The 27,611-nt window shown below is 42.7% G+C and overlaps 1 protein-coding gene across 1 annotated transcript in view; it reads left to right on the top strand.

The window, feature by feature from the left end:
- COL6A5 (collagen type VI alpha 5 chain) overlaps positions 1-27,611 on the top strand; it is a 177,390-nt gene that overhangs the window by 73,434 nt on the left and 76,345 nt on the right. The window contains exons 11-29 of the mRNA XM_081573212.1: positions 55-197; positions 1,098-1,190; positions 3,842-3,895; positions 6,090-6,161; positions 6,479-6,505; positions 6,597-6,641; positions 6,732-6,785; positions 9,147-9,209; positions 9,839-9,904; positions 10,333-10,386; positions 14,371-14,406; positions 14,865-14,927; positions 17,905-17,967; positions 18,968-19,030; positions 20,853-20,915; positions 22,346-22,396; positions 22,698-22,733; positions 24,377-24,439; positions 26,790-26,852. Of these exons, the coding sequence (XP_081429338.1) occupies positions 55-197; positions 1,098-1,190; positions 3,842-3,895; positions 6,090-6,161; positions 6,479-6,505; positions 6,597-6,641; positions 6,732-6,785; positions 9,147-9,209; positions 9,839-9,904; positions 10,333-10,386; positions 14,371-14,406; positions 14,865-14,927; positions 17,905-17,967; positions 18,968-19,030; positions 20,853-20,915; positions 22,346-22,396; positions 22,698-22,733; positions 24,377-24,439; positions 26,790-26,852 (1,172 nt within the window). The remainder of the gene's footprint in view (positions 1-54; positions 198-1,097; positions 1,191-3,841; positions 3,896-6,089; positions 6,162-6,478; positions 6,506-6,596; positions 6,642-6,731; positions 6,786-9,146; positions 9,210-9,838; positions 9,905-10,332; positions 10,387-14,370; positions 14,407-14,864; positions 14,928-17,904; positions 17,968-18,967; positions 19,031-20,852; positions 20,916-22,345; positions 22,397-22,697; positions 22,734-24,376; positions 24,440-26,789; positions 26,853-27,611) is intronic.

The raw sequence follows: 27,611 nt of genomic DNA, 5'->3' as shown, positions 1-27,611 counted from the left end.
TCTTTTGGGGGTGCGATTCCTTGGGTTTTATCACCACTTTTTTTTGCTGCCTAGGACTTGATGCTTTGCTGGTAGTGTCCTTAAATGCAACCGCTCATGACGAGTTTTCCAGCTTTGAGTTTGGAAAAGGATTTGACTACAGGACTCATCTGACCATTGGAATGAGAGAACTGGGCAGTATGCTATCACAGTATCTGGTGAGTTGCTGAACAAAAACCCAGCGTTATTCAAAATGCCCTGGGAGGTCTTCCCTGTGGTCCAGTGGTTAAGAATCCGCCTGCCAGTGCAGGGGACATGGGCTCCAGGAATATTCTACATGCCTCAGGGTGACTAAGCCCATGGGCCACAACTACTGAAGGCTGAGTGCCCAGAGCCTGTGCTCCACAGCAAGAGAAGCCACCACAGTGAGAAGCATGCACACAAATTACTTGTTATCAATTTTATTTTTCATATAAATTTATTTATTTTAGTTGGAGGCTAATTACTTGACAATATTGTAGTGGTTTTGCCATACAATGACATGAATCTGCCACGGATGTAGATATATCTTTTTAAAAAATGCCCTGGGAACAAGATTGGAATCTTGATGAGTATTCGCAAAGATTCCCTTGTTTGCCCTAAATTCAGTACATGGTCTTTAGCATATGAAAAAGTGTGAAAGCCCAGAGGATGTTTTTTGTTTCTCCATGACATTTAATCCTTTGTCATCTCACCAAATGAAAGGTGAGGGAACTAAAAACCCAACCAACCCCTAATCAAATAAAAAACCCCCCAGCAGTTTATGCTGCAGAAATCCCAGGAAACCAGAGCCTGTCAACTAGGAACCAACCAGTGGTCATCTGTGTGGTGGTGGTGAGTGCCCGTTCTATAAATAGAGGTCATTTCCTTGGAGAAGGTATGTTGCCAGTGCAATTGCTAATCTGATGCTTTATCTTCAAGGTTAAATAAATTTAAAAAAAAACCTCTTATTCTCTGCAGTCCCTCACCCAATGAGAGAGGACAGGCTATAGGTGGTGAATTATGATTTATGTCAATTCAGTTCTTATGTGATGAATTTCCACACCGTGGTTTGTTACTCAGTTTTTCTTTTTTTCCAGGGAAACATTGCAGAGAGGACTTGTTGCTGTAAGTTTTGTAAATGTACGGGGATTCCAGGACCTCAAGGGATCCCAGGGCCACAAGCCTCCCAGGTACCATTCAGCTGTGACACTGTTGTACCTAATGGGCTTTGATTTGGTATAGACGGAACTGAGATTGAGTAGTTGGGTTTGCAACCTTTGCTGATGCTGATGTAATTCCTTTGGTCCATTTGTGTGACTTCTCTGCGGTAGGAGCCAGATCAGAAAGGCTCACGTTTAAAAAAAAAGTTATTTTATTGAAGTATAGTTGATTTGCAATGTTGTGTTAATTTCTACTATACAGCAAAGTGATTCAGTTATACATATATATAGAGAGATATACATTCAGTTATATATATATTATACATTCTTTTTCTATAAACCTATAACAAGCCATTATTGTTTATTATAGGATATTCAGTATAGCTCCTGTGCTCTACAGTAGGAACTTATCTATTTTATACACAGTAGTGTGTATCTGCTAATCCAAAGTCCTAGTTGGTCCCTCCCCTCCATCCCCTTTGGTGGCCATAGGTTTGTTTCCTATGTCTGTGGGTCTATTTCTGTAATGCGTTCATTTGTATAATTTCTTAAATTCCACATATACACGATATCATATGATGTTTGTCTTTGTCTGTCTGACTTACTTCACTTTATATGATGACCTCTAGGTCCACCCGTGTTGTTGCAAATGGCATTATTTCATTCTTTTTATGGCTGAGTAATATTCCATTGTATAAATATACCACATCTCCTTTACCCGCTTTTCTGTCAATGGATATTTGGGTTGCTTCCATATCTTGGCTATAGTAAACAGTGCTGATATTAATATTGGAGTGTGTGTATCTTTTCAAATTAGAGGTTTTTTTCAGATATTTCCCCAAGAGTGGGATCACAGAATTGTATGACAACTCTATTTTTAGTTCTTTGAGGAACCTCCATACTGGTTTCCATAGTGGCTGCACAAATTTTCATTCCTACCAGTAGTGTTGGAGGGTTCAGAAGGCTCACTTTTGATTCTACTATTAAGAGTGACTCCTTTTTTTCTTATGTAGACTTTGGGGTATTGCTCCTTGGCTTTGCAATTTAGACTTTAGACAGTTTGAAAGGTGGCAAGAGGTGTTAGAAATGGTGGGGCAAGTTTTGCTTCATCAACAATGGGACATGATTGAACTGCAAAAAGATTGTAGCCTTGCAGAGTAATAGCCCTTAAAAAATGAATTACACAGCAATAGCATAAATAAATATATCATATATAAATATATCATGTATATATGTATATATCATGGTATTTTAATTCAGTGAAATGCTCTAAGGGAATGAAAATGAATGAACTACAACTACACATGACAACGGGTATAAATTTTATAAACACAATAATGGCCAGAAAAAGGCAAAATACAGAAACGTGCATATGGTATGATAGATTTATAAAAAGTTTGAAAACAGGCAAAACTAACCTATAGTTATTCTATCTAGGGATGAGTAATTAAGTAGTGAAGTATTTTTTAGAGACTTGGAAATATCATCATAAAAGCAAGCATGTGTTCCCAGGGAAGGGGTGGGGTTTGTAATTGGGGTAGCTGCTAAGGGTTATCAGCCATGTCCTATTTCTTGGCCTGGGCAGTGGTTACACCGATATTCACTTCATAACAATTAAACTGTACCTTTATAGTCTGTTTACTTTTGTGTACTTTTTCAAATGCATTTTAGACCTCACAATGAAAAGGAGTCTGGTTTATTTTAAGGGCTCAAAAATGATTCTTGCTCAGGAGTCTTACACTGTCCATCCTTGTGAAAGGATAATTGATCTCAGCCTTTTTACTGACTTCTTTTAAATTTTTTAATTAATAAATTTATTAATATATTTTTATGGAAATAGAGTTGATTTGAAATGTTGTGTTCATTTCAGGCATACAGCATGGTGATTCATACGTGTGTGTGTGTGTGTATTCTCTTTCAAACTCTTTTCCCTTATAGGTTATTACAAAATATTGAGTAGAGTTCCCAGTGTTATCCAGTAGGACCTTATTGTTTACCTATTTTATTCATAGAAGTGCGTATACATTAATCCCAAACTCCTAATTTATCCCTCCCCTGGACTTTTTACAAAGTTACGATGTTTTGTTAGCAGTTTCCTCTCTTATTATGTTGCTGGAGACGAGAATTCTGTTCCGAGAGTGCAGCCCCCCAGTATACTGAGCAGACAGTGGGGATCTGTGTTAGAGGGTGAGGAAAGCAAACCTCAAGTGAAATCCTTGCCAAAAATAAACCAGGAGACAATGAAACAAGAGAGGGAGAGAAGACAGCAGATTACAGCAGATGGAGCTGAGAGGGAGAAGGCTCCTTCTTGTCCTCAAAAAAAAAAAAGGAAGAAAATGAAGTGATGTCTTTAGAAATGTTCTCAGTTTGCCGGCTGAAGGGGTCGTGGTGGACACTGCTGTCCTCCATGCAAACCCCCAGGCGCAGACCTGGCCCTGAAGGATGTGGGGGCTCCAAACCCAGCCTTCTGGAGGCATTGGGAGGCCCACCTCTGCAGAGACCTTCAGAGCCGAGAGCCAGGATCAAAGCCAGCCCCAGCGCTTGTCCAGCTCTCCCCAAACTCACAGCCGCGCCTGCAAAACCACAGCTAGGCTGGAGGGAGGGACTTGCCTGAAATGCCTAAAGTAACAGGTCTGAGTTGCTGAAGGATGACTGAGATGGGTTTTTCTCTTTCCCCGCAGGGTTTTCCAGGTGTGAAAGGCAGCAGGGGACACAGAGGAGAGGAGGGAGAGCCTGTAAGTTTTTGTGACTCTCTGCCCACCACACTCTTTCCTTTTCCATAAAAAAGCTTTATTTTCCAGAAGGAATAGTGGGGTTTTGTTTATATGCTTTTTGTAGTTTGAGGGGTGGGATGGGTTGCTTTTTTCCCCTTCTCTTTGTCTGTATCATGAGGCACTTGCTGAATCTACTTTTGGGGGAAAGAAGGGAGTAGACTCACTCACGTTTTGCCTGGCACGTTTTTGTGAGGGTGGCAAGGAACTGGGCACCCTCCCTCTGCCCCCGCATAGGGTGAAGCCTGAGAGGGCATCTCTCTGGACCAGCAGCCCAGTGCTTCCACTGTGGAAAGAGAAGTGGGCAAAGCAGCCCACATACGATGTCACGGTCATACGCCACACAAGGCTTTTGAATTTCAGTCTTTGACTCCCAAACCATAACTCTCTCTTGGTTCATCAATCAACTTATAAAAATGGATTTGGAGGAACAGAAACCACTTGGGTGGCTCCACTGGGATGGGGAAAGTTCAGGAGGTATCCAACCTGCATCTCCACCCGCTTAGAACCCTTGTCTGCATAGCAAGTTGAGATTAAAAGTACAGGCTCCAGCACTGGACCGTCCAAGGCTGACCTAGATGTGAAACCTTAATAAGATATGCAAGTTCTTGACCCTTGGTTTCCTCATCTGTAAACTTAAAAATTCCTCTTAGACTATAGTTTACCCACCCTGTACCTGTGGAGGGCTTATGAAGCCGACTGAGCCAGTCAGGGTTTGAGTGAGGGGAAGAGAGTCACCCACTGCCAGACTGAGCCCGCAGCCTGCTGAGTCCAAACAGCGGGGACGGTTTGGTTCCTCTTATTGCCTGCAATGCGGGAGGCTTATGTTCGATCCCTGGGTTGGGAAGATCCCCTAGAGAAGAGAATGGCAACCCGCTCCAGTATTCTGGCCTGGAGAATCCCGTGGCAGAGGAGCCTGGTGGGCTACAGTCCTTGGGGTTGCAAAGAGTTGGACACAACTGAGCGACTTTCATTCACTTTCAGCAACCTGTGGCCTTGAGTGAGGCCTCCTGCTTTTACTGCAAACAATCCTCAGTAAAAATAAAGAAAGCAAAGCAGTGAAAGGAAAATTGCCTTTCTTCTCACCTACCAGGAAGAGAGAACTAAGTTCATGGCTAGTATTTAAACACACAGCAAACCACTAGCACCATCTGTGCACCCAGATGTGAGGCAAGCCCCCAGGACCCAGTGGGGAAAGAGACAGTTGGGGATTCCAGTTTTCAGGAAACACAGTATTGTTCTCTTGCTGCTGCTGCTAAGTCACGTCAGTCGTGTCCGACTCTGTGTGACCCCATAGATGGCAGCCCACCAGACTTCTCGTGAGACTCATTTTATTCTAGCCATTGTGTGGTGCATGCATGCTAAGTCACTTCAGTTGTGCCTGACTCTTTGTGACCCCATGGGCTGTAGCCTGCCAGGCTCCTCTGTCCATGGACTTCTCCAGGTAAGAATAGTGGAGTGGGTGGCCATGCCCTCCTCCAGGGGATCCTCCCTACAGGGATTGAACCCAGATCTCCTGCATTGCAGGTGGATTCTTTACTGTCTGAGCCACCAGGGAAGCCCATTCCAGCCCTTACCTGTATTTAAATATTTCCTGGGAGAAGCTGGACTAGTGAGAGATGCACAGGCCATTGACCTTGGGTGTTCTGCCCTGTGAGGATGCTCTAATTTGGGGGCATCTTTAACTGGGGAGTCCTTCCTGTGAGCACTGGCTTGAGGCAGTGTCACTTGTGATCAGCTGCTTATGCTCAGCTCCTGTCCCCTGGAACCAACTTGCTTCTCTGCCATGAGCCATGGTGATTTTTCCAGGCTGGTTAGGGCCTGGGCAAGATGTCAGGGCCAACATGTGTCAGGGGAGCATTTGAAATGTGGCTGCAAAGTAATGTGACTCCAGACCTTCGGCTGTGCTTTCTGTCGAGGGCAGGGAAGCAGCTGAGCTCACGTCATACGTTAGTGTGATCCTGGGTCTGTACAGAAGCACTGAAGGGAAAATGTTTGAATCCAGGGGGAAAACAGAGTTAGTGAACCAGGGTGCAAGGGCATTGCTCTAACTGGAGCCCAGAGTGCCCAGTTCTGGCTTCACTCTAGAAAAGTAAATGGCTGGCAGCTTTCTGGCAAAAGAATCACTACGGATATGTGTTTGGGTACCTTTCCCTAGGGAACTCGAGGAGAAATTGGACCCCAAGGAAACAGCGGCAGTGCAGGATGTCCAGGGCAGCAGGGTGAAAAGGTAAGTGTTGTTTTTAAATTCCCTATGGCATCTGCTGTCTCTGCTCCATTCCCTCCCTCTTCCATCTGCCCTCCCGCTTTCCCTGTCTCTAATTATATGTTAGTTTCTTCCTCGGCAGATTAAGTCTCTTTAGTCATTTCAAGAAATTATGAGCATTAATTAAATTCCACCCATAGCCTCTTTGTGGCTGCATAGCCAAAAGTAACTAAAGGAATACACAGTCACTCTTAATGGAAGCAGCCCCTTCCCACCCCAACAGGCTGTGAATCCACGTTTGGTCTTTGACATGCCAATGAGAGATGTTTAATCTTTTACAGGGAGCCAGAGGATTTTCTGGATATAAGGTATGTGTAGTTACTCCTCAGTCAAATTTGACTTCCTAATGGGATTAGTTTGCCCGTTAGGTGGCAGAGATCTGCCTTGTCTGTCTTTCAGGGAGAACACGGAGATGATGCGGTTGATGGATTGGATGGGGAAGAGGTAAGCCATTTTTCTTCAAGTGCCACAAAAATCATCATCAGATTGATGTATCTCTTTAACGGGAATTCTGTTTGCTTTGTCTTCTTTTAGGGTTTTCATGGACTTCCTGGGAAAAAGGGAGAAAAAGGTGATCCAGGTTCCCAGGTAACACTTTTCTGTACTTCAAAGAAGGAGAATTTGGCATTAGAGATAGTCTTAACTGTAGTGTGTCAGAGGTTATGAGGAAGAAAGTTGACAGCTGACGGGGATACGATGAAGCCTATTACCACCAAATAGATGGTGCTTCCCTATTTGGGGCAAGCGGGTAACTATGCAATTTCCAAGCTAGAAAGATCCAAGGCTTGCAAGAATCTATGAGCATGCTTTTCAGAAGTCTGCAAGTGAATGCATTTGCCCATCAGCAATTTGTTTTCTTTATTGCATCAAAAAAAAGCAAGAGAAAGGGACAGAATTATTTTGGTGGACTTGATATAGCAAATTACAATTATATATATATATATATATATATATATATATTTATATTCAGTTCACTTCAACACTCATTAATGTGTGCCTCCTTGGTTCCAAGCAGCTCTCCTTTTATGTTCTGATTCACTTATTTATCAAATACTTTTGAATACCTGGCATGTGTCAGGCACTGAGTTGTGCATGAAAGGCTCAGAGATGAACCAGACTGTCCTTGTCCTCAGGGATCCTCTGGTGTAGTTGGGAAGACAGAGATGTCAGTAGCTAATGGAGATGCAGGATGTGGTTGGGATCATGTTATAGGAAACTGTGTGGGCCCAGAGAAGAGTGGGGAGGGAGTGCAGGAAATCTTTCTGGAAATGATCCCTGAACCGAAGATGAATAGGAATTAGCAAGACGTGGAGAGAGGGCATTCCAGACAGAGGGAGCAGCTGTTGTTGTTTTTTTAAAATTTTAATTGGAGGCTAATTACTTTACAATATCGTGGTGGTTTTTGCCACACATTGACATGAATCAGCCACAGGTGCACGTGTGTCCCCCATCCTGAACCCCCTCCCACCTCCCTGCCCATCCCAGCTTTGAGTGCCCTGTTTCATGCATCGAACTTGGACTGGTTATCTATTTCACATATGGTAATATACATGTTTCATTGCTATTCTCTCAAATCATCTCACCCTCACCTTCTCCCACCGAGTCCAAAAGTCTGTTCTTTTTATCTGTGTCTCTTTGGCTGTCTCGCATATAGGGTCATTGTTACCATCTTTCTAAATTCCATATATGTGTGTTAATATACTGTATTGGTGCTTTTCTTTCTGACTTCACTCTGTATAATAGGCTCCAGCTTCATCCACCTCATTAGAACCGATTCAAATATGTTCTTTTTAATGGCTGAGTAATATTCCATTGTATATATGTACCACAACTTTCTTATCCATTCATTTAAGCAAAGACATGGAGGCTTGGGGGCCCTGCAAGTTGTTCTGCCTGGTGTGAGCATTAGGGTTCAGATGGAGGGAGTTGGGGCTCAAAAGGGGATGGAAAGAGCTGGGGGAGGCACCGATGAGCCAAGGAGAAGCGATCTGGATTATGGCCATTAGGGAATGCAGAGCCTTAAAAAGCTTTTAAGTCAGGAGCTCACAATCCAATTTGCATTTTGGAAATATTCCATGACAGTAGTGTGGAGGATGTGTTGGGGATGACATGGATGCAAGGCAAAGATGAGAGGTGGATGTGTAGGAATCAAGGTGAGAGGTGCTGAAGCCTTCAAATGAAGCAACAGACAGAAGACACATTAAGGATGTAACGGGGTCCAGGCTGGAGTGAGGTCCTGGCGAGCAAAATTTAAGGAAGCGCTTATTCTCAGAGTGATGTAGAGTGGGTACCTGCCCCAATTTTGTACCCTCAGTATCTTGTTTGTCTCACCCTGGCTCTGGCTCCAGGATGTCAGATTTCCAGGTGACCAGAGGAGCAGGAGATGAGAAATCAGTCAAAATTCCTGCAAGGATGCTGGCTTGGGCAAGTTCAGTTGTGAATAGTCATCGGAGGGGACAAGGGAGCATCCCAGTGAAGGTTTCCAGTGGACAGCTTAATTGCAGATGTTAGAAGTTGCTAGACTGGCTAGGGTGTCCCATAAGATACCCACTAGTAATATGTGACTACTTACATTCAAATGAACTAAAATGAAAAATTCTGCTCTCCTGTCATACCTACCACATTTTGTGTGCTTGACGGCCACCTATGGCCAGTGGCTAGTGTACTGGACAGTGCGGATGGAGAACCTTGGCATCTCTGCAGAAGGTTCTAGAAGGTGGTTCTAGACCATGAGCATTTTTACTTTTTCTCAGCCTCATTATAAATAGTCCTGACCATAGGCTTCAAACTGGGCTTGGTTCTGCTTGAGAGGCTGAAGGGAATCTGGCTGGGATAGAGGAATGTGAATCATTTTGTCGGATTGATTTTCTCCCCTCCAAACGCCACAGCACTTGATATTTTAACACCCTCATGCAAACTAACTCAGAGCTCATTTTATTTTTTTTTCAGGGCAGCCCAGGTTCCAGAGGCCCCCCTGGGGGATATGGAGAGAAGGGCTTCCCAGGGGATCCTGTAAGTTTCTGGGGCCCAGGTGGTTCTGAACTGTAGTTACTCCACATTTCCTGTCTTTTTTTCTCATGTTTCCACTAACCTGTAGGCAAACACATGACTTGGGAGGGGTGTAGTAGGTATTGAATGAGGCTTATTTGTTTGAGGTAAGCCTGCATATGATCTGGGCTGATTATATATAAAAAGCTCAGAGATGGGAACAAAAATTCCATCTTATTCATTTTGAGACTTTCAAGTTCCTTTAGGAACGAAATTTCCATAATTTTGCTTACTGAGTTTTCAATCTTGTAGATTCCCTAACGCAGACTCGATTACAGGGGAATCTTGGTACACCTTTGAATGAGTGGCGTAAGCCTGTTTGGATGTGTGCATTAGTGAATCTGCCAGTATAGAGAAGGGAAAATCACTGTAACTTCAGCAAGCACTCATAATTCTTCATTTATCACTAAGGCTCCTTCAGATTTAGGGAAGTATTACTTTCATCTTTAAAAAAACTTGTGTTTCAAATATGGAGAATTTTCTCCCACCTCTCATTACTTAGCCCAAATTAGCTTAATTCTTGAACATTGTACTTTTGAGATAAAAAGGCTGATATTTCTTGATTCTAAAGTACTTTTTAAATCTTCCTCTAGGGTAATCCAGGACAAAGCAATAACATCAAAGGACAAAAGGGCTCCAAAGGAGAACAAGGAAGACAAGTAATTGGATCTATTAATGTATATGAGTTGGTTAATTCTGTTATGGAGCTGAGGCTCTTAAACTCTAAATTAATTATTTAGTAAAATACATAACTCTTTTTTATAATTGAACAATCACTCCTAAGTTTAAGAGAGCCTTATTTTCTTAAAATAAGGCATGTCTGTAGTAGCTTACATCTCTATTGGGCAAAATTATCACATTTCTGGCAGGTGATATTATTATGTGGGGAAACTAGTCATAGCAGTGCATGTTGCTATATTGTTTTCCTCTTTAATACATTTATACCCAATAGGGTTAATATGCAGAAATATTCTGGCATGACGCATCTGTTCAGTTTTAATGGTACTTGATGTTGTTATGCTGATGCCTTTGTCCTTTCTCCAGAATCTTTTACCTTATGATCTTGGGGGAACGATTTTCTTTCCAGGGTAGAACCGGGCAGAAAGGGACGCAAGGCAGTCCTAGCTCCAGAGGGAGCAGGGTAAGTATTTCCATGGACATTTATTGCCCCTCCTTATCACCTGAAGATGCCACAGAGGCATTCAGAATATGCGTCCCTGCAGTCAACTGATCCGAGAGTACTATCTTGACACTGTTGTCATTTGAGGTCAAGATAGCTCAGTTGGTAAAGAATCCAACTGCAATGCAGGTGACCCCGGTTCTATTCCTGGGTTGGGAAGATCCGCTGGAGAAGGGATGGCCATCCACTCCAGTATTCTTGGGCTTCCCTTGTGGCTCAGCTGGTAAAGAATCCTCCTTCAATGCAGGAGACCTGGGTTCGATCCCTGGGTTGGGTAAATCATGGGTTCGATCCCTGAATTGAGAAGATCCCCTGGAGAAGGGAAAGGCTACCCACTCCAGTATTCTGGCCTGGAGAATCCCATGGACTGTATAGTCCATGGGGTTGCAAAGAGTTGGAAGGGACTGAGCAACTTTCACTTTCACAATTCTTTGTTTTGAGGGGCTTTCCTGTGCATTATATGATATTTTGCAGCATCCCTGGTCTCTACACACTAGATGTCGGTAGCACCCGCTTTCCTGAGTTGTGGCATCCAAAAATGTCTGCAGATCTTGCCAAATTTCAGTCGAGGATAGTGATGGGGGGCAAATTGCTCCTGGTTGAGAACCATTGTGATGGGGTGTTTTTCCCTTTCCACCTTCTGGAAGCTTTTAAATGTCTTTGGAGAGAGCCAATGACTTTCACATACAAATCCTCCTCCAGTAGCTCAGCATCTTTGAGCTTTTTAAAGAACATTAACAAATATATATCTTCCCTGGTAGCTCAGAAGGTAAGGAATCTGCCTGCAATGCAGGAGATCCCTGGGTTCAATCCCTGGGTCAGAAAGACCCCCTGGAGAAGGAAATGGCAACGCACTCCAATATTATTGCCTGGGAAAATCCCATGGACAGAAGAGCCTGGCTGGCTACAGTCCGTGGGGTCGCAAAGAGTCGGACATGACTGAGTGACTAACACTCAGATATACTCTCTTCCTCTTCGTTTATCACCAGTGGGAAAGATAAATCACAGATGTTAATAGATTCTTCCTGAATAAACCAAAACATTGGCGATTAGGGCTGAGCCAGTGGCAACCTTGAGATGCTGCAGGTAAAATTTTACAACATCCTGTGTGATATCAAGCCTAAAACAGAAATGTTGGATTTCCCCTTCTTTTTAAAGAACAACCAAGAAACCACTTTCTCTTTGTGGACTACTGAAATTAGAGAGCATGTTTTTAATGTGTTAGAAACCCATTCATCGTGCACTCAGATGGAGATCATAAAAAGAAATGACATACAACATCCTAGATTTGGCCCTGGGTTTTGGTCAAGAGAACAATGGAAACTCTTGGCTTCCTTTTCTGTTATAAATTTGGAATCTTCCTGCTACTTTGAAAGCTGTGGCTTTTGCTTCTCTCTCTGGGAGAGATAACGGGTGAATGTTCTAATTCCTCCTGCCTTTGTTTATCTTGACTCAGTTCTTAAGGGAAAAGGTCTCCAGTTGGATGACTTAGGCCTCCCAATGCTACTAGTGAAATTCTTTGGGACGTTGCCCTCCTCTCCACACAAGATAATTCAAATTAATCAGAGGAAGCTGGAGATCAGCAAGATGAACTAAATGCTGTAAATCTTAAAGACAAATATGTAGTTTTGTTGGTTTGAAACAGCTTTATAGCGGTCACCATCAATCAGCACTTTTTAAAAAAGAGGTGCTGGGGCCGGGTAAAGGATTACTACTTGGACAAACCAACCAATGACTTTAAGTCACTTCACAGACAGGAGGTGCAGCTTCTTTCTGCCGTCCTCACCCACTTTCCTGCCCATCTCCTCCTCTAACCTCTTTTCTCTTGAATTAAACAAGGCAACGTGGATGCATATAAAGCAGTGGCTTTTCTACTTCTCTTTCACCTTTCCAGTGAAGGCTAGAATTCTCTATGATGGTCAGAGGATCTTAAATGGATGACAAATGCTAAAAACACAAGCAAACCTAAGACATCTCCTTTTGGGTGGCACAGTTTCAAACCATATAAATTAAATTGTTGCCCCAGCTATTGAGAAAGCAATGGATCTGTATACTAAGAGCCAGATCATTTAAAAGTGCTCCAGACCCATCTGGGGGCTTCCCTGGGGGCTCAGATGGTAAAGAATCTGTCTGCAATTCAGGAGACCTGGGTTCAATCCCTGGGTCGGGAAGATCCCCTGGAGAAGGAAATGGCAACCCACTCCAGTATTCTTGCCTGGAGAATTCCATGCACAGAGGAGCCTGGTGGGCTACAGTCCATGGTTACAAAAAGTTGGACACGACTGAGTGACTAACACACTTTTCTTCCAGGCCCATTGCCTTTGGCCCATCAGGCACAAGGAATGCTTATAGATAATAGTATTTATACTTCTAGAGCACCTAATTTGTGCCAGGTCCAGTTCAAATCACTTTCAAATATTGATTTGTTTAATCCTCATAAGAAATCTATCAGGTAGAAACTATGATTATAGCCATTTTACAGATGAGAAAAAGCAAGGGACCTTGGACAAACTGGCCGGGATCAGAGTAGGTAGTGAATGTTGGAGCTGGGGTTTGAACCAGGGTGTCTTACTCCCAAGCAGCCAGGCTCAGGTTTATTGTGCAATTGCTCTGTGCCACCCAGGCTTCAAAGGGCAATGCTGAGCTCACAGCCGTCTGACTTCTGAGGACACGTCCCTAACCATTGTACTACACTGTCTGTGTACAGAATGAATGCTATTTTATCCTTGCTTTTTAATGGAGACAGAATTAAGACATCATGAAACAGTGACTTCAAACTTTATTTACTGTTTCTTCTCCGCTTTCATCTGTCAAGAGTTCTGTGAGTCACATCAAGGTACAAACAACTGACACATTACAAAGGGCAGCTTCTCTCAAAGGGTATTTGCACTTTATAAGCAAAGAGTGCCTGAATGAAGCAGCAGAATTTCGTTGGAGGAATTCTAATCTAATCATTAGCCAACCTGGTGGAGGTGATATTTGGTCAGGTGGTTTGTTCTAAGAAGATTCAGAAGCTGGGCAGTTGAAAGAAAACAGCTGTTCTGCAATCATTTCCATGGCTACCTTTCCAAACAAATGTAGGGGAAAATTTTTGTTTAAGTTTTTGTTTTGTACATGAAGTAATCACAGCTGTTCGTCACTACACAAAGTAGATTGATGGGTGAGGTGTCCCTCCAGCAACTTCAGTGAGGCCGAGTGGGAGGTGAGGGATGAGGACAGACCTCATCATAGCTTTTTAGGAAAAAGTTAGGATCTGGGGCTTGGATATCTTCTTCTGGCTTAGCCACCCTCTGGAAGGCAGAGACCACCACTTGGTGGAGAGCCTGCCCTGGCAACGTGAAGCTGCTTCTGGAGACCTGCGGCTGGGTTTTGGCTTCAGACCAGCTTTTCTCCAACGACCCTGATGGTGGCATTGCACCAGCACATGGACACCGTTGGTGTCCGACGGCCATGTCCTCCTTGGAGAATTCCATGGAGTCTAACCCCTTGGGCCCATGAGGGGCACTGTGTGTAATGATGTTTCACTCTCCCCTAAGATATGATCAGGGCCTGGGACAGAGAGCGATGGACATGGCACAGCTTGTTCTCAGGCAGGAAACCTCTGATCAGCAGACAGTACTTTGTGGGATTTGCTGGAGGGGGTGGGCATCAGACAGGTGCTCTGGGATGATCTGATTCTCCAAACAGCCTCCCAGATAATTATCAGGGTTGTCAGACTCGAGCTGGGTCTGTAATGACTTTTAGATTGGTTTGCAATCAATCCCCCAAATGTTAGTTAGTAATTAAGTGCCTGGTGTGTAAGCTTGTCTTTGGAGAGTGGCTTGGGGAAGTCGTTTCTGCAAGCTGCCCATTACTCTGTCTGTCAGGAGCAAGAGAGGTCGGATTGCCTCTAAGGAGCCTCCATCTAGACACCCACTCACTAACCCTCTGTCTTTTCTGATCCAGGGAAGAGAAGGCCAGAGGGGAGTCCAGGGTGCCTTGGTGAGTAGCCTCTCTCTCCTGTCCTCTGTGGGCGGTGGGGCCAGTGAGCTAGCATTTGATAAGGGTGCCGCAGGAAGTGCAGAGCACTGGATACGAGCCCTACCAACCGGTGGACCCAGTGTCCATCAATTAGGCTGCCAGACATGGACAGACCTAAAGGCAAGCCTCCTTCATGAACACCTCAGAGACAGGGGACCTGTGCAGTTCTGCATATTGGGCTGTTCGCACACCCTGGGTTTCAACTGCAAGTCAGTGAGATTCTGTCTTAGAGTAAGGAATGACCGGGAGTTCAATCCTTAGACAGCACGGGAGAGTACAATCCTAGGCCAAGAGGGCCATGATCCAAGTCAGACAAGACAGTTCCAGGTACCGTGCCATGGAGCACTAGGTACTGTGAAGAGAAAACCTATATGGAAACCGTGTGAAGAGAATGTTAACACTGAAAATTCATCCAACAGGGGGAACCAGGGACGCCTGGACCTCAAGGTGCGTCAGGAGCTGAAGGGCTACAAGGCTCCCAGGTGTGTTGGAATATTTATGAGACTGATAATAATGCTGCTATTCTGAGGGGAAGATGTAATCCTGTATAAAAATAAAAAACTGGAACAATTTGAAGTTGCCCCTACCCTTCTCCATGGTACATGTCTCAGGGATGCTGTATTTCCCACTGTGGGTAGATGACTTTGCCCCATTTTTGCAGCTCACTGATAGAGGAAAGCTTGCTCTTCTGTGTTCCTGGCATTGTGTCTGCATTTTAATCACAATGAGTTATTGAGACCTTAATACTTTGTCACTAATCAGTATCCGAATCAACAAATTGGTTTTACTTAAGTGAGGTCCTGCACGCAGACTCCCATAAAGGAAAGTTAGAAATTGGCAGCTGTTATTCACCTCTTCTGAAGCTAGCTCTACGGGGGGTGACAGTGCTTCCAGAATATCACTGATAGGGCTCCATTTGAGGCATCTGCATTTTCTCTCGGTCATATCATTAGTGAGATAGGCATTGGAGTTGCGACATCTCTTTCTTTTCCGTGTGAGAAATATGTTAGTGTCACCCAAGAGAGTGGCTTTAACACAAGGGTAGTTGGTCACCTTGCTATCCTTTGGAACTCTGCATTCAAATGGGTACCTCTTTCCTTTTCTCCTTTGCCTTTTGCTTCTCTTCTTTCTCAGCTACTTGTAAGGCCTCCTCCGACAGCCATTTTGCCTTTTTGCATTTCTTTTTCTTGGGGATGGTCTTGATCACTGCCTCCTGTACAATGTCACGAACCAAGATGATCACTCACCTAGAGCCAGATATCCTGGAATGCGAAGTCAAGTGGGCCTTAGGAAGCATCGCTACAAACAAAGCTAGTGAAGGTGATGGAATTCCAGTTGAGCTATTTCAAATCCTAAAAGATGATGCTGTGAAAGTGCTGCACTCAATATGCCAGCAAATTTGGAAAACTCAGCAGTGGCTGCAGAACCGGAAAAGGTCAGTTTTCATTCCAATCCCAAATAAGAGCAATGCCAAAAAATGTTCAAACTACCACACAATTGCACTCATCTCACATGTTAGCAAAGTAATGCTCAAAATTCTCCAGGCCAGGCTTCCACAGTACATGAACCGTGAACTTGCAGATGTTCAAGCTGGATTTAGAAAAGCCGAGGAACCTTCAGTGAGGCTTGATTTTCAGAGATCAAATTGCCAACATCCGCTGGATCATCGAAAAAGCAAGAGATTTCCAGAAAAAACGCCTGCTTCTGCTTTATTGATTATGCCAAAGCCTTTGATTATATAGATCACAACAAACTATGGAAAATTCTTGAAGAGATGGGATTATCAGACCACCCTACCTGTCTCCTGAGAAATCTGTGTGCAGGTCAAGGAGCAACAGTTAGAACCAGAGGTGGAACAACTGACTGGTTCCAAACTAGGAAAGGAGTACGTCAAAGCTGTCTATTGTCACCCCGCTTATTTAACTTATATGCAGAGTACATCATGCGAAATGCTGGGCTGGATGAAGCCCAAGCTGGAGTCAAGATTGCTGGGAGAAATATCAATAACCTCAGATACGCAGATGACACCACACTTATGGCAGAAAGTGAAGAAGAACTAAAGAACCTCTTGATGAAAGTGAAAGAGGAGAGTGAAAAAGCTGGCTTAAAATTCAACATTCAAAACCTAAGGTCATGGCATCTGGTCCCATCACTTCATGGCAAATAGATGGGGAAACAATGGAAACAGTGACAGACTTTATTTTCTTGGGCTCCAAAACCACTGCAGATGGTGACTGCAGCCGTGAAATTAAAAGATGCTTGCTCCTTGGAGGAAAAGCTATGACCAAGCTAGACAGCATATTAAAAAGCAGAGACATTACTTTGCCAACAAAAGCCTGTCTAGTCAAGGCTATGGTTTTTCCAGTAGTCATGTATGGATGTGAGAGTTGGACCATAAAGAAAGCTGAGCACCGAAGAATTGATGCTTTTGAACTGTGGTGTTGGGGAAGACTCGTTTGAGAGTCTGTTGGACTGCAAGGAGATCCAACTAGTCAATCCTAAAGCAAATCAGTTCTGAATATTCATTGGAAGGACTGATGCTGAAGCTGAAGCTCCAATACTTTGGCCATCTGATGTGAAGAACTGACTCATTAGAAAAGACCCTGATGCTGGGAAAGATTGAAGGCAGGAGGAGAAGGGGGCAGCAGAGAATGAGATGGTTAGATGGCATCACCGACTCAGTGGACGTATTTGAGCAAGCTCTGGGAGTTGGTAATGGACAGGGAAGCCTGGTGTGCTGCAGTCCATGGGATTGGAAAGAGTCGGACACGACTGTCAGCCTGAGTCCATCCCCAGCGTTTGTAGGGAGAGGAATGACATCACCTCAGCCCCTCAGGGCTCCTGTGATGCTCAGGCTGTGAACCAAGGTGAGCCAGGGCCTCTGACCATCCCTTGCCCTGAGCAGCCAAACATGTTACAGCTGCTCTTTTGGTGAAGAGAAGCTATGCCAGCACCTCCAGTTTTTCCTTCCGTGCGAGAGAACCATATGAGAACCAAACAATTGATGGGAAATACGGCAGAAAATATGTTTTAATTCCTCTGATAGAGATCTTCTGTGAAAATGTCCTTTTGTGCTAACTTAGAGCCGCTTGCTTTCTCTTTTACACATTGAAGCACTTTGGCCCAATAACTCGCCACATCAAAGGAGTCCATCTGCCTATTGCTTGTTTCTCGCTTCCTTCTTCTGTGGGTTTTATTTCTTCTTTAAATCTGTTTTCCATTTCTCCCCATTAAAGAGGGATAAGGTCTTATGCTCAGGCAGGGAATTTCTTCATAAGAGCTGCTCCACTGAGTCTGGATCTCCCAGCACCTTCTCTTCTGAGACAAGCTTAGTCACGGTGTTAAACTGCTTGAAGGGCTGGACTGGTGCTTTTCCATGCATGTCTTGCAAGAGCAGCAGCGAAGACAGTCACTTTTCATTGACTTCATTGCACTGTGTTTCTTTTGTTACTACCAAAGGGGTTAAGCGGACCTCCGGGCAGGAAAGGAGAGAAGGGAAGCGAGGGACGCAAAGGACCTCAGGTGCGTGACTAAGGTGGTCTTGTCAGTGGCCTCCAACCTTCCTTCTCCTCTTGCTTCAGAAACATCTTTGCATAGAGATTATTTTATATTATCTAGATGTGGAGTCTTTCATTTGAGGATTAACTTGGGACAAACTGGGAACAAATACTTAGCACAGCTCAGATTCCTCGTGCATTCCCCCTTCTCCTTCCCTGGGGTTTGATTTGGAAAGCACAGACCTATTTCATCTGCCTGAAGAAAGCCTTTAGGAGAATGCAGACTCATGAACATTTACAAACCTGATACATTATTCAGACCCTTCTAACTTTTAAAAATGATCTGTGCCATGCCTATCTCCACTGAAGATAGATATTGGAAACTGACTCTGCAAAGATCCCTTGCTACCCAAATTTATTTGATTCCAAAGTCCAGCGTTGAATTCACCCCCTGAAGCTACTTGGTTCCTGAGTTTCTGACGATGAATAATGAGAGTTTGGATGGTAAGAGAGTCATATGAGAAACGTTCTGAATCTGTTCACTTTTTCGGTGCAGATGGCAAGAGTTTAGAAGGCAAGGGATATCTGTGTTTGCTCAGTAGTCTTCCCAGCACGTTTGTGAGAGACCTTTTGGCCCCCTTTGCAGGTTAGGAACACACTCAGCATCCCTTTTCACATACGTGGGTGGCACAGAGCACAAAAGTGACAAGGACAGCACAATGTCTTGTTCTAACAAGATCAGTTGGTTACAAAGTTGCCACATTCAGAAATAATGTGTGCTGCGTCAAGGGTGCCATTTTAATTTCTCACTAAGGCTCCATTTGGACTAGCCACATCCCTGTAAATGAAGACTTGGGCTCCTTTAACCAGGACTGAAGCCCAAGGCATCTGGTTTCAGGTTGAATTCCTTCTGAAGCAAGTACCAAGAAGTCGTTAGAAATGACACACGGAAAAGCCAATCTATTCTGACAGATTTTGGATGAATTGTTGCGGTGCCAACATCTGTGTTTCCTGTTTTCTTTCAGGGCGCTCCCGGACCAGTAGGAGATAAAGGGAGTGTTGGAAGGCCTGGTCTTTTGGGGAAAAAGGTAAATTCCTACAGATTTCAAATGCTGAGAAAAGAGGAGCTCCATTTTATGTTTGATTTTCATATTAATTCTTCACACGATCCAGGCACCATCAACCACTCACCCGTTTTCTGCAATAGATTCTTTTCCTTCCTCTGTGAAATTGCCTCATTTCACTAGGAGAAACATGGTTTATTCACCTATCGTAAAGCGACTCTGATAAACTCAACTCCCTGCTTTTCTGAATGCATCAAGGCACTTGTGGCAGAGTCGGCCAGGGACATGGGGGATGTCAGAACTCAAATCTGTTCATGCATGCAGTCCTCCGTCTAACTCAACCTGCCTTCTTAGAAGTGTCCTTACTGGAGATCCCTAGAGAACAGACCACTGGCCTGTTCAGAATCTCACTTCCCTTCTCAAAACCTTCCAGAGGCTCCTCCTCCAGGGCGGCTTCATGGGCCTGAGATCCGTTCAATCATACAGGGGACCTCACTTAGAAGGCACCTGTGCTTGGCTTCACGCTCTGCTTTGACTGTCTGGAAGGTCTTTGTGTTTGGGTTAAGGGTCCATGCTTTCATTTGGGTCCCAGAAATTACGTCACTGGTCCTAACTTCCCAGTTGCCCTTAGGAAAATCTCCAAACTTTCCAGTAGCTTCAGTTCAGTTCAGTTCAGTCACTCAGACATGTCCAACTCTTTGCAACCCCATGGACTGCAGCACGCCAGGCCTCCCTGTCCATCACCAACTCCTGGAGTTTAGTCAAACTCATGTTCATTGAGTCGGTGATGCCATCCAACCATCTCATCCTCCGTCGTCCCCTTCTCCTCCTGCCTTCAGTCTTTCCCAGCATCAGGGTCTTTTCAGATGAGTCAGCTCTTCTCATCAGGTGGCCAAAGTATTGCAGCTTCAGCTTCAACATCAGTCCTTCCGATGAACACTCAGGACTGATCTCCTTTAGGATGGACTGGTTGGATCTCCTTGCAGTCCAAGGGACTCTCAAGAGTCTTCTCCAACACCACAGTTCAAAAGCAACAATTCTTTGGTGCTCAGCTTTCTTTATACTCCAACTCTTACATCCATACATGACTACTGGAAAAACCATAGGCTTGACTAGACGGACCTTTGTTGGCAAAGTAATGTCTCTGCTTTTTAATATGCTGTCTAGGTTCGTCCAGTAGCTTAGAAGACTCTTTGACCCTAGTTAATTCTCAAGCTTCCTCCCTCATCTTGTTCCTGAGCAGCTGCCCAGGCTTCTCACTTTCCCTTCCCTTCTCCATACTCATTCCTCCATCAGTCCTTCTTCAGCTCACACAACTCATACTTTAAGCCTCAGCCTCCCTGTTTCCTTCCTTTAGGCAGCCAGCCTGCCAACCCCACCAAATCTGATTTAGAGTCCCCTTCTCTCTGCTGCCATGGCACCCTGAACTTGATCACGTGGTGTAGAATTGCCTGTCTCTCTTTCTAACCAGAGTATTCTTGATGAGGGCAGAACCATGCGAGCTGTGTTCAACAGTTCCTTTTCCAGGACAATAGATACTTGTTGGATGGGTGAATCAATCAGGAAATGAATTCACTCTCCCTGGAGTAAGTTTTCCACTCTTTCCCATCTCCAGTAGTCCGTCTGGAGCACTGGGATAGCAGTGCTGAGTCCAGTCTTGGGCTGTGCTAATGCTTCCTACTCACCTTTGGGAAGATCATCCTTTCTTCCCTACACTCCCTTTCCTTCCTGAGCCCTGGACCCTCATTGAGAACACAGAGTGTCCCCAACGAACAGACAGAATGTCTATGGTGGAAACCAGGCTTGATTTGCACTGATCTGAAGCTCTTCTTGCCTCACTCACTAGGGAGAACCTGGGATTCCTGGAGATTCAGGGCCAGCGGGGCAAGTTGGACAGCGAGGAAAGCAGGTACGAGGTTTTAGGACCCTCACCCTTGCTCAGTTCCAAGGGCTCAGTAAAGGGAAGAGGGCTGATACTATCAGTTCAAGCAGCTGGGTCCTGAAGATGTTTTGGGACCTCCGAGGAAGATGTGAGGACATTCCTCTGGCTCCCTGCAGCTTTCATTCTGCAGCTGGTCTGTCTGCTGAAACAAGGGGAGAACAGCTGTTAACAGAGAAAGGGGAATGCAGAGGGAATAACGGATGAGTTCAGGATGTTAAAAATCTATATGGCCTTGTCAGCTGTGTCAGGACTGCCAATTTCTCTTGAGTTCCTGCAAAACTCCAGAGTGATGAGAAGAGGGGAGTAGGATTAAGAAACAGGGCATCTGGTTTAGTGCCTCTGGCTGTACCAGGAGCTCAGTAGTTCACTGAGCCACCAAAAGAGGAAAAATTAGGAAAAATTTTATTTTCTTCTCAAAAATAATGTTTATTAAAGTGTTGCACATAGATATTGTAGAAAGTTGGGTAAGTGTAAAACATGGGAAATGGGAAAAAAAGTCACCCATAATCCCACAATTTTGAAATATGCAACATTTATATCCCAGGATACCGAAAAAACTTCTATTTTTCCCTTTTAACACTGTATCATGAGCATATTTCCAAGTCATTATATTTTCCCCTCAGTGTTGCTTTTAATAGCTTCAAAATATTCTATTGAATGTATGTACCTTAGCTCATTTGACCGATTTCTTATTACTGGATATTCAGTTTACTTTCAGCTTTTCAGTGTCTTAAATAGCACAGCAATGAACATTCTTGTATGTAACTAAGTTTTTGGATGAAGCTGTAATTAATTTCTACATAGAGATTTCTAGAAGTAGCCTAGCTAGGTCAAGGAATATGTACATATTTAACTAAGGCTTTAAACCCTATTGCAAGATGCCCTTAGGAAAATTCAAACAAGATATGAATTGTTATTCAGGAAAAGTATTCACTTCAGGGCATACATACCAACAATAGGCATTGTCCTTTTTTTCCCTTCATCTTTACCAATTTTATCTTGTTACTGTTTCAAATTGCATTTCTTTGGTTACTAGTGAGGATAACTATTTTCCATGTTTATTGGCCATTTATAATTCTTTGAGGAATTCCTCACCCAGTGTTCTTTGGACTAGCTCTTAATTTTCCAGGCAAGTAACCACTACTGATCTGTCAGTCTAAATGGCCATCCCTCTGCCTCCTGCAATGTCTGAAAAACAGAGCTGGTCAGTGAAGTACCAGGGCCACACCAGGAAGTGCAGAAAACTAAGCAACATGCATATTTTAAGAGTGCAAGGTCGTCAGGCCCCCTCCACCTGGAAGTCCCCAGGGCTTTGCTCCTGACACCATAATCTCCCCAGTATAAGTTACAATTAATTTCCACTCTTAAGAAACTGAAATAAACTGATTTGTTCACAGGGTGATTATGGCATCCCAGGCTATGGTCCTATGGGACGAAAAGGAGTCAAGGTAAATATGGAAAACAATTATTTCTTTAATTGGTGAAAGTGTTAGTCTCTTACTTGTGTCCAGCTCTTTGCGACCCTAAGGACTGTAGCCAACCAGCTCCTCTGTCCATGGAATTCTCCAGGCTAGAATACTGGAGTGGGTTGCCATTCCTTTCTCCAGGGGATCTTCCTGACCCAGGGATCAAACCCAGGTCTCCTGCATTGCAGGCAGATTCTTAACCATCAAACTTAATAATAGAAGAAATGATTATACTGCAGAAACGGTGTGTTGATTTATTTATGTTCTCTGCTGAAAATTGCAGGGTCCAAGAGGATTCCCTGGAGATATGGGCCAAAAGGTATGGTGCACATGAACTTGTTAAACTTACCGTGATCTTGACCTTCTACATGAGAAGTAAGATAAGTCAGTGGATCTGAATGAAACAGAAAAAAAAAAGGCAGGATAATTGGTAGCCTGAGCTTCATGAAAAAAGGACCATACTTAACGCCTATGAATCCTTAAATTGGAAAAGATGTCCTTCACTGCCTGATGTTCCTTGTCTTGAAACCCTACCTCTAGGTACCCTCTCAAGTTCACTCCTTTGTCTTTTTCTTGATTTCTCTGCTCTGGTGATCTCATGCAAAACTCTTGGCTTCTGCTATTGTTCTTTGCCCTTCATTGTCATGGCTTCACTTCCTCTTACCTGAAGGATTACAAGAGTCTTCCCATTGGTTTCCTACTTCCAAATTTAACCTGTCTCAGTTAGTTCAAAACACTACTGTCACCTGATTTTTTCCAAGGTATAGCTTTGTTATGTTACTTTCTTGTTCAAACATCTTCTAGAATTCCTCATTGCCTATCAGCTTGAATTTGACCTCCGAGGGCTACGACCAGACGCTCCTTCCATTTCAACCAGAGTAGCTCAGGTTATATGTGTTCTATACACTGGGATTCTGTGATAAGATTTCTTCTAAAAATCTTACAAGTGAACTTATTTACAAAATAAACCTATTGACACAGAAAACAAATGTGTGATTACCAAAGGGGAAAGTTGGGAAGGGATAAATTAGGAGTTTGGGATTAATATATACACTCTACTATACATAAAATAGATAACCAGCTGTATAGTACGGGGAACTATACTCAATATTTAGTAAAAATTTTTAAGGAAAAAGAACCTGAAAAAGAATATATATATATGTGTGTGTATGTGTATAACTGAATCACTCTGCTGTATACCTGAAACTAACATCATAAATCAACTATACTTCAATAAAAAATCAAATAAATAAATAAAATTATCCTGTATAGAAGAGTGGCTTCCAATCATTGATGGAAAATATGGGTGAAAAATTAGAACGTCTGAGCAAATTGACTCAACCTCAGTATAGGAAAATAGCCAAGTTTTGAGTCCCCTTATAAGTGCTATTTTAATTGATGAATTACCAAAAGAGATTCTTTCCTAGGTGGAGAAGGGTACAAGAAGGCACTATACAAATAACTTTTAGGATAGGAGTTCTCATTGTAAAGGACCAATTTTCTAATTTGCTGATAAAGAGAAAATTAGCATATTTCAATTTACAGATAAATGTGAAATTAGTTTACTGTGCTAAATTAATTTTCTACCCAAGTCAGAATAAATTTGTTTTTACCTTTAACTTTTTGAGAAATGACACAGGAATTTAGGAGGTAATTCATTGTTTAGTACTTTATAAAGTCAGTACCCCATATATTTTCCTTGATTTTCAAGCAATTCTCTTTAGGTATTTTTAGTAACTGATGAAATAGCCATTGGATTGATATTTATGCATAAATAGTTTGGGGAATATCTAAGTGTATAAGAGATACATTTAATGTTTAGTATGTGATATAGTTATGAAATCAATTAGGGTTTGGTTTGGAGAGAATTATTTTCATTTTTTCATAGCAAGCATTTTAACATCTTGATTTCTTTTTTTTTTTTTTTTTTTACATCTTGATTTCTTATATTTGAATCTTTAGGGTGATGCTGGTGATCCTGGAATTCCTGGGGGGCCTGGACCCAAAGGATTTAGGGGATTAACAGTAAGTGGTCTATAATTGCAGAAATAATAAATATTTCTTTGGAAGATTCTGGCTTTTATGTTATAATTATAAATGTGGATTGTCGATCCAACCCAGGGTCATCTGAAATGCCACTTCCTAGCTGTGTGATCTTCAACACAACTTTTCCGGATCTCTATTTCTGTAACATCAGAGTTAAACTTAATGACACCAAAAGACACTTTGAGCTCCAAAATTCTATGGTTGCATGAATCTGAACTATTTTAAGTTTTTTGCAGATTGATAACAAGCTGTTCCAATAAATGCCAGTGTCTTCCAGTCTTTTCTAAGACATATATTAAAGCCACTCGCAGGGTTAGTATAATATAATATTATATAATATTAACCTTGTGAGTGGAAATCTTCTACTATGAAGAAGCTGACATCTTCCCACCATGTTCTGGAGCATTTTCTGACAATTCCGGTCCCTAGAGCCATGGTCACTTGAGGTGTTCATTTTAAGAGAGTCTGTTGAGATGTTCTGATTAGCAAAGTGCAGAGTGTTAAAGTTATTGAAAAACAAAATGCTGAGACAAGCATTCTTTCATTTTAAAATTGAGTGTTGTATCAATGGTCATTAACATTGTGAAAGAGATGCAATTCAGTAGATGCAATTTACATCTGGCTGGATATTTTTCATTAGCATCTATATCCATTACCTTGAATTATGGGGAATGATACAACCAACCCATGTTCTAATGTATGTGGGGAATTACTTTTCTTGTTTGATCCTTTGCAGATGGCAGGTTTTTATTAGAGCTCCACATGCTCTAGTATATTTGCTTTTTTAAATGCTAATTCTAGCTTATGATTGATTTAGATTTAAATGCACAGCCAGTACCAGAGCAAAGGATGTCACTAGATGAAGAGGCTAAGAAGGAAATGAATGTTTACCAATTATTAAGAATGGCTATTTAAAGAGCCTCTTGATGAAAGTGAAAGAGGAGAGTGAAAAAGTTGGTTTAAAACTCAACACTCAAAAAACTAAGATCATGGCATCCGGTCCCATCACTTCATGGCAAATAGATGGGGAAACAATGGAAACAGTGACAGACTATTTTTGGGGGCTCCAAAATCATGGCAGATGGTGACTGCAGCCATGAGATTGAAAGACTCTTGCTCCTTGGAAGAAAAGCTATGACCAACCTAGACAGCACATTAAAAAGCAGAGATATCACTTTGCTGACAAAGGTCTGTATAGCCAAAGTTATGGTTTTTCCAGTCGTCATGTATAGATGTGAGAGTTGGACCATAAAGAAAGCTGAGCACCGAAGAATTGATGCTTTTGAGCTGTGGTGTTGGAGAAGACGCTTGAGAGTCCCTTGGACTGCAAGGAGATCCAACCAGTCCATCCTAAAGGAGATCAGTCCTGAATGTTCACTGGAGGGACTGATGCAGAAGTCCAATCCTTTGGCCACCTGATGCGAAGAACTGACTCATTGGAAAAGACCCTGATGCTGGGAAAGATTGAAGGTGGGAGGAGAAGGGGACGACAGAGAATGAGATGGTTGGATGGCATCACTGACTCAATGGACATGAGTTTGAGCAAGCTCCAGGAGTTCGTGATGGATGGGGAAGCCTGGCGTGCTGTGGTTCATGGGGTCGCAGAGAATTGGAGACGACTGAGTGACTGAACTGAACTGAACTGAAGAATGGCTACTTAGAATTAAAGATAAAAATTATAGAATCATATCAATAAATGCTGAAAAAACATTTGACAAAATTCAACATTGTTTCCATATAAAAACTCTTAACAAATTAGGTATAGAAGGAACGCACATCAACATAATAAAGGTCACATACAAAAAAAACCACAACTAACATCACACTCAACAATGAAAGATTGAAAACTTTCCTGCTAGGACCAGCTACAAGACAAAGGTGTCCACTTTCTCTACTCTATTCAACATAGTACCGGAAGTCCTAGCTAGAGGGATTACACAAGAAAAGGAAATAAAAGTCATTCTAATGAGAAGGGAAGAAGTGGAAGTGTCTATTTGCAGTGACATGATCTTATAGATAGAAAATCTTAAAGACTTCATCAAAAAAATGCTAGAACTAATACAGTCAGTAAAGTTGCAGGATACAATATCAACATATAAAAATAGGTTGTATTTCTATACACTAACAATGGACTGTTTGGAAAATGATTTTTTCTCTGAGTTCTATGAGTAAAAAGGATGGCTATTTATATTAAAAGTAAGGAACTTGCTTGACTTGAATTATTGTTTGCTTTTTCTAAATTTTTCAAAGCAATTACAAGGTCTCATTAAGGCTGAGGGAGTCCCCATGGATAGAGGAGGTGGAAACTCATGTATATTTCTACCTGCAGCTCACGGTAGGCTTGAAAGGTGAAGAAGGTGCTCCTGGACACCAAGGCCCTCCTGGACGTAGAGTGAGTACACTCGTGAGAACTAAGTAGTGTGTGGCTTCCTAGGATGCCCAACGGAACGGGCACAGAACTTAAAGTCAGAACATTGGGTTCAAGTCCAAGTTCTGTTTCTTGCTGCCTGGGTGCCCTTGGACGGGTCCCTGGGTCTATTAGTCTCCTTTTAAGATGGTAATGATGTGTCCTGTTTGAACCACCTCCAAAGGTAGCTGTGAGGATCAGATAATCAAATGTGAATGCTCTTTGTAAACTATAAAATTTCAATACAAATATGAGCCGTGACTGTTAATATTTACTGAAGTTTTAAAATAGGGACAGAATTGCAAAAGCTTTATTAAGGTGTCTTGACAAGTTGATAAGAGTTTCCCAAGCTACTGTTGTTACCTTCCTGAACTCATGATTTAGATACTAAAGAGATACGGAGATAAAATTGCCACTTTCCTCTGTGATTGAATTACAAGAGATTCAATTACCTCTAGAAGCATTCCTGAGCAGAGCCAGGCACATCTCTCACTGGCAAGATATCCACATCTCTATTTTAGTGCCTTTTGTGTTACTGTGATGACGTATTAAACTGTTTCTCTCCTCCTAAACAGAACAGTCAAGTAAGACCTAAATGTTGCCAATGCCTGTGTTTTGTGTGTGAGGTGCAGAAAGCAGTGTGTAAGGAGAGGAGAAATTGCTTCTCTTGTTTTGGGCAGTGTGGCTGTTTTCTGATTAGCTGAAGGGATTCTTTAACTTGCAACTTTATAAAGAAAACAAAAA

Source organism: Giraffa tippelskirchi, chromosome 2, assembly GCF_054371585.1.
Source record: "Giraffa tippelskirchi isolate mGirTip1 chromosome 2, T2T-mGirTip1v1.2.pri, whole genome shotgun sequence".
Classification (NCBI taxonomy): Eukaryota; Metazoa; Chordata; class Mammalia; order Artiodactyla; family Giraffidae; genus Giraffa; species Giraffa tippelskirchi.
Note: the sequence above shows the minus strand (reverse complement) of the source record. Positions and strands in the feature narration are given on the sequence as shown.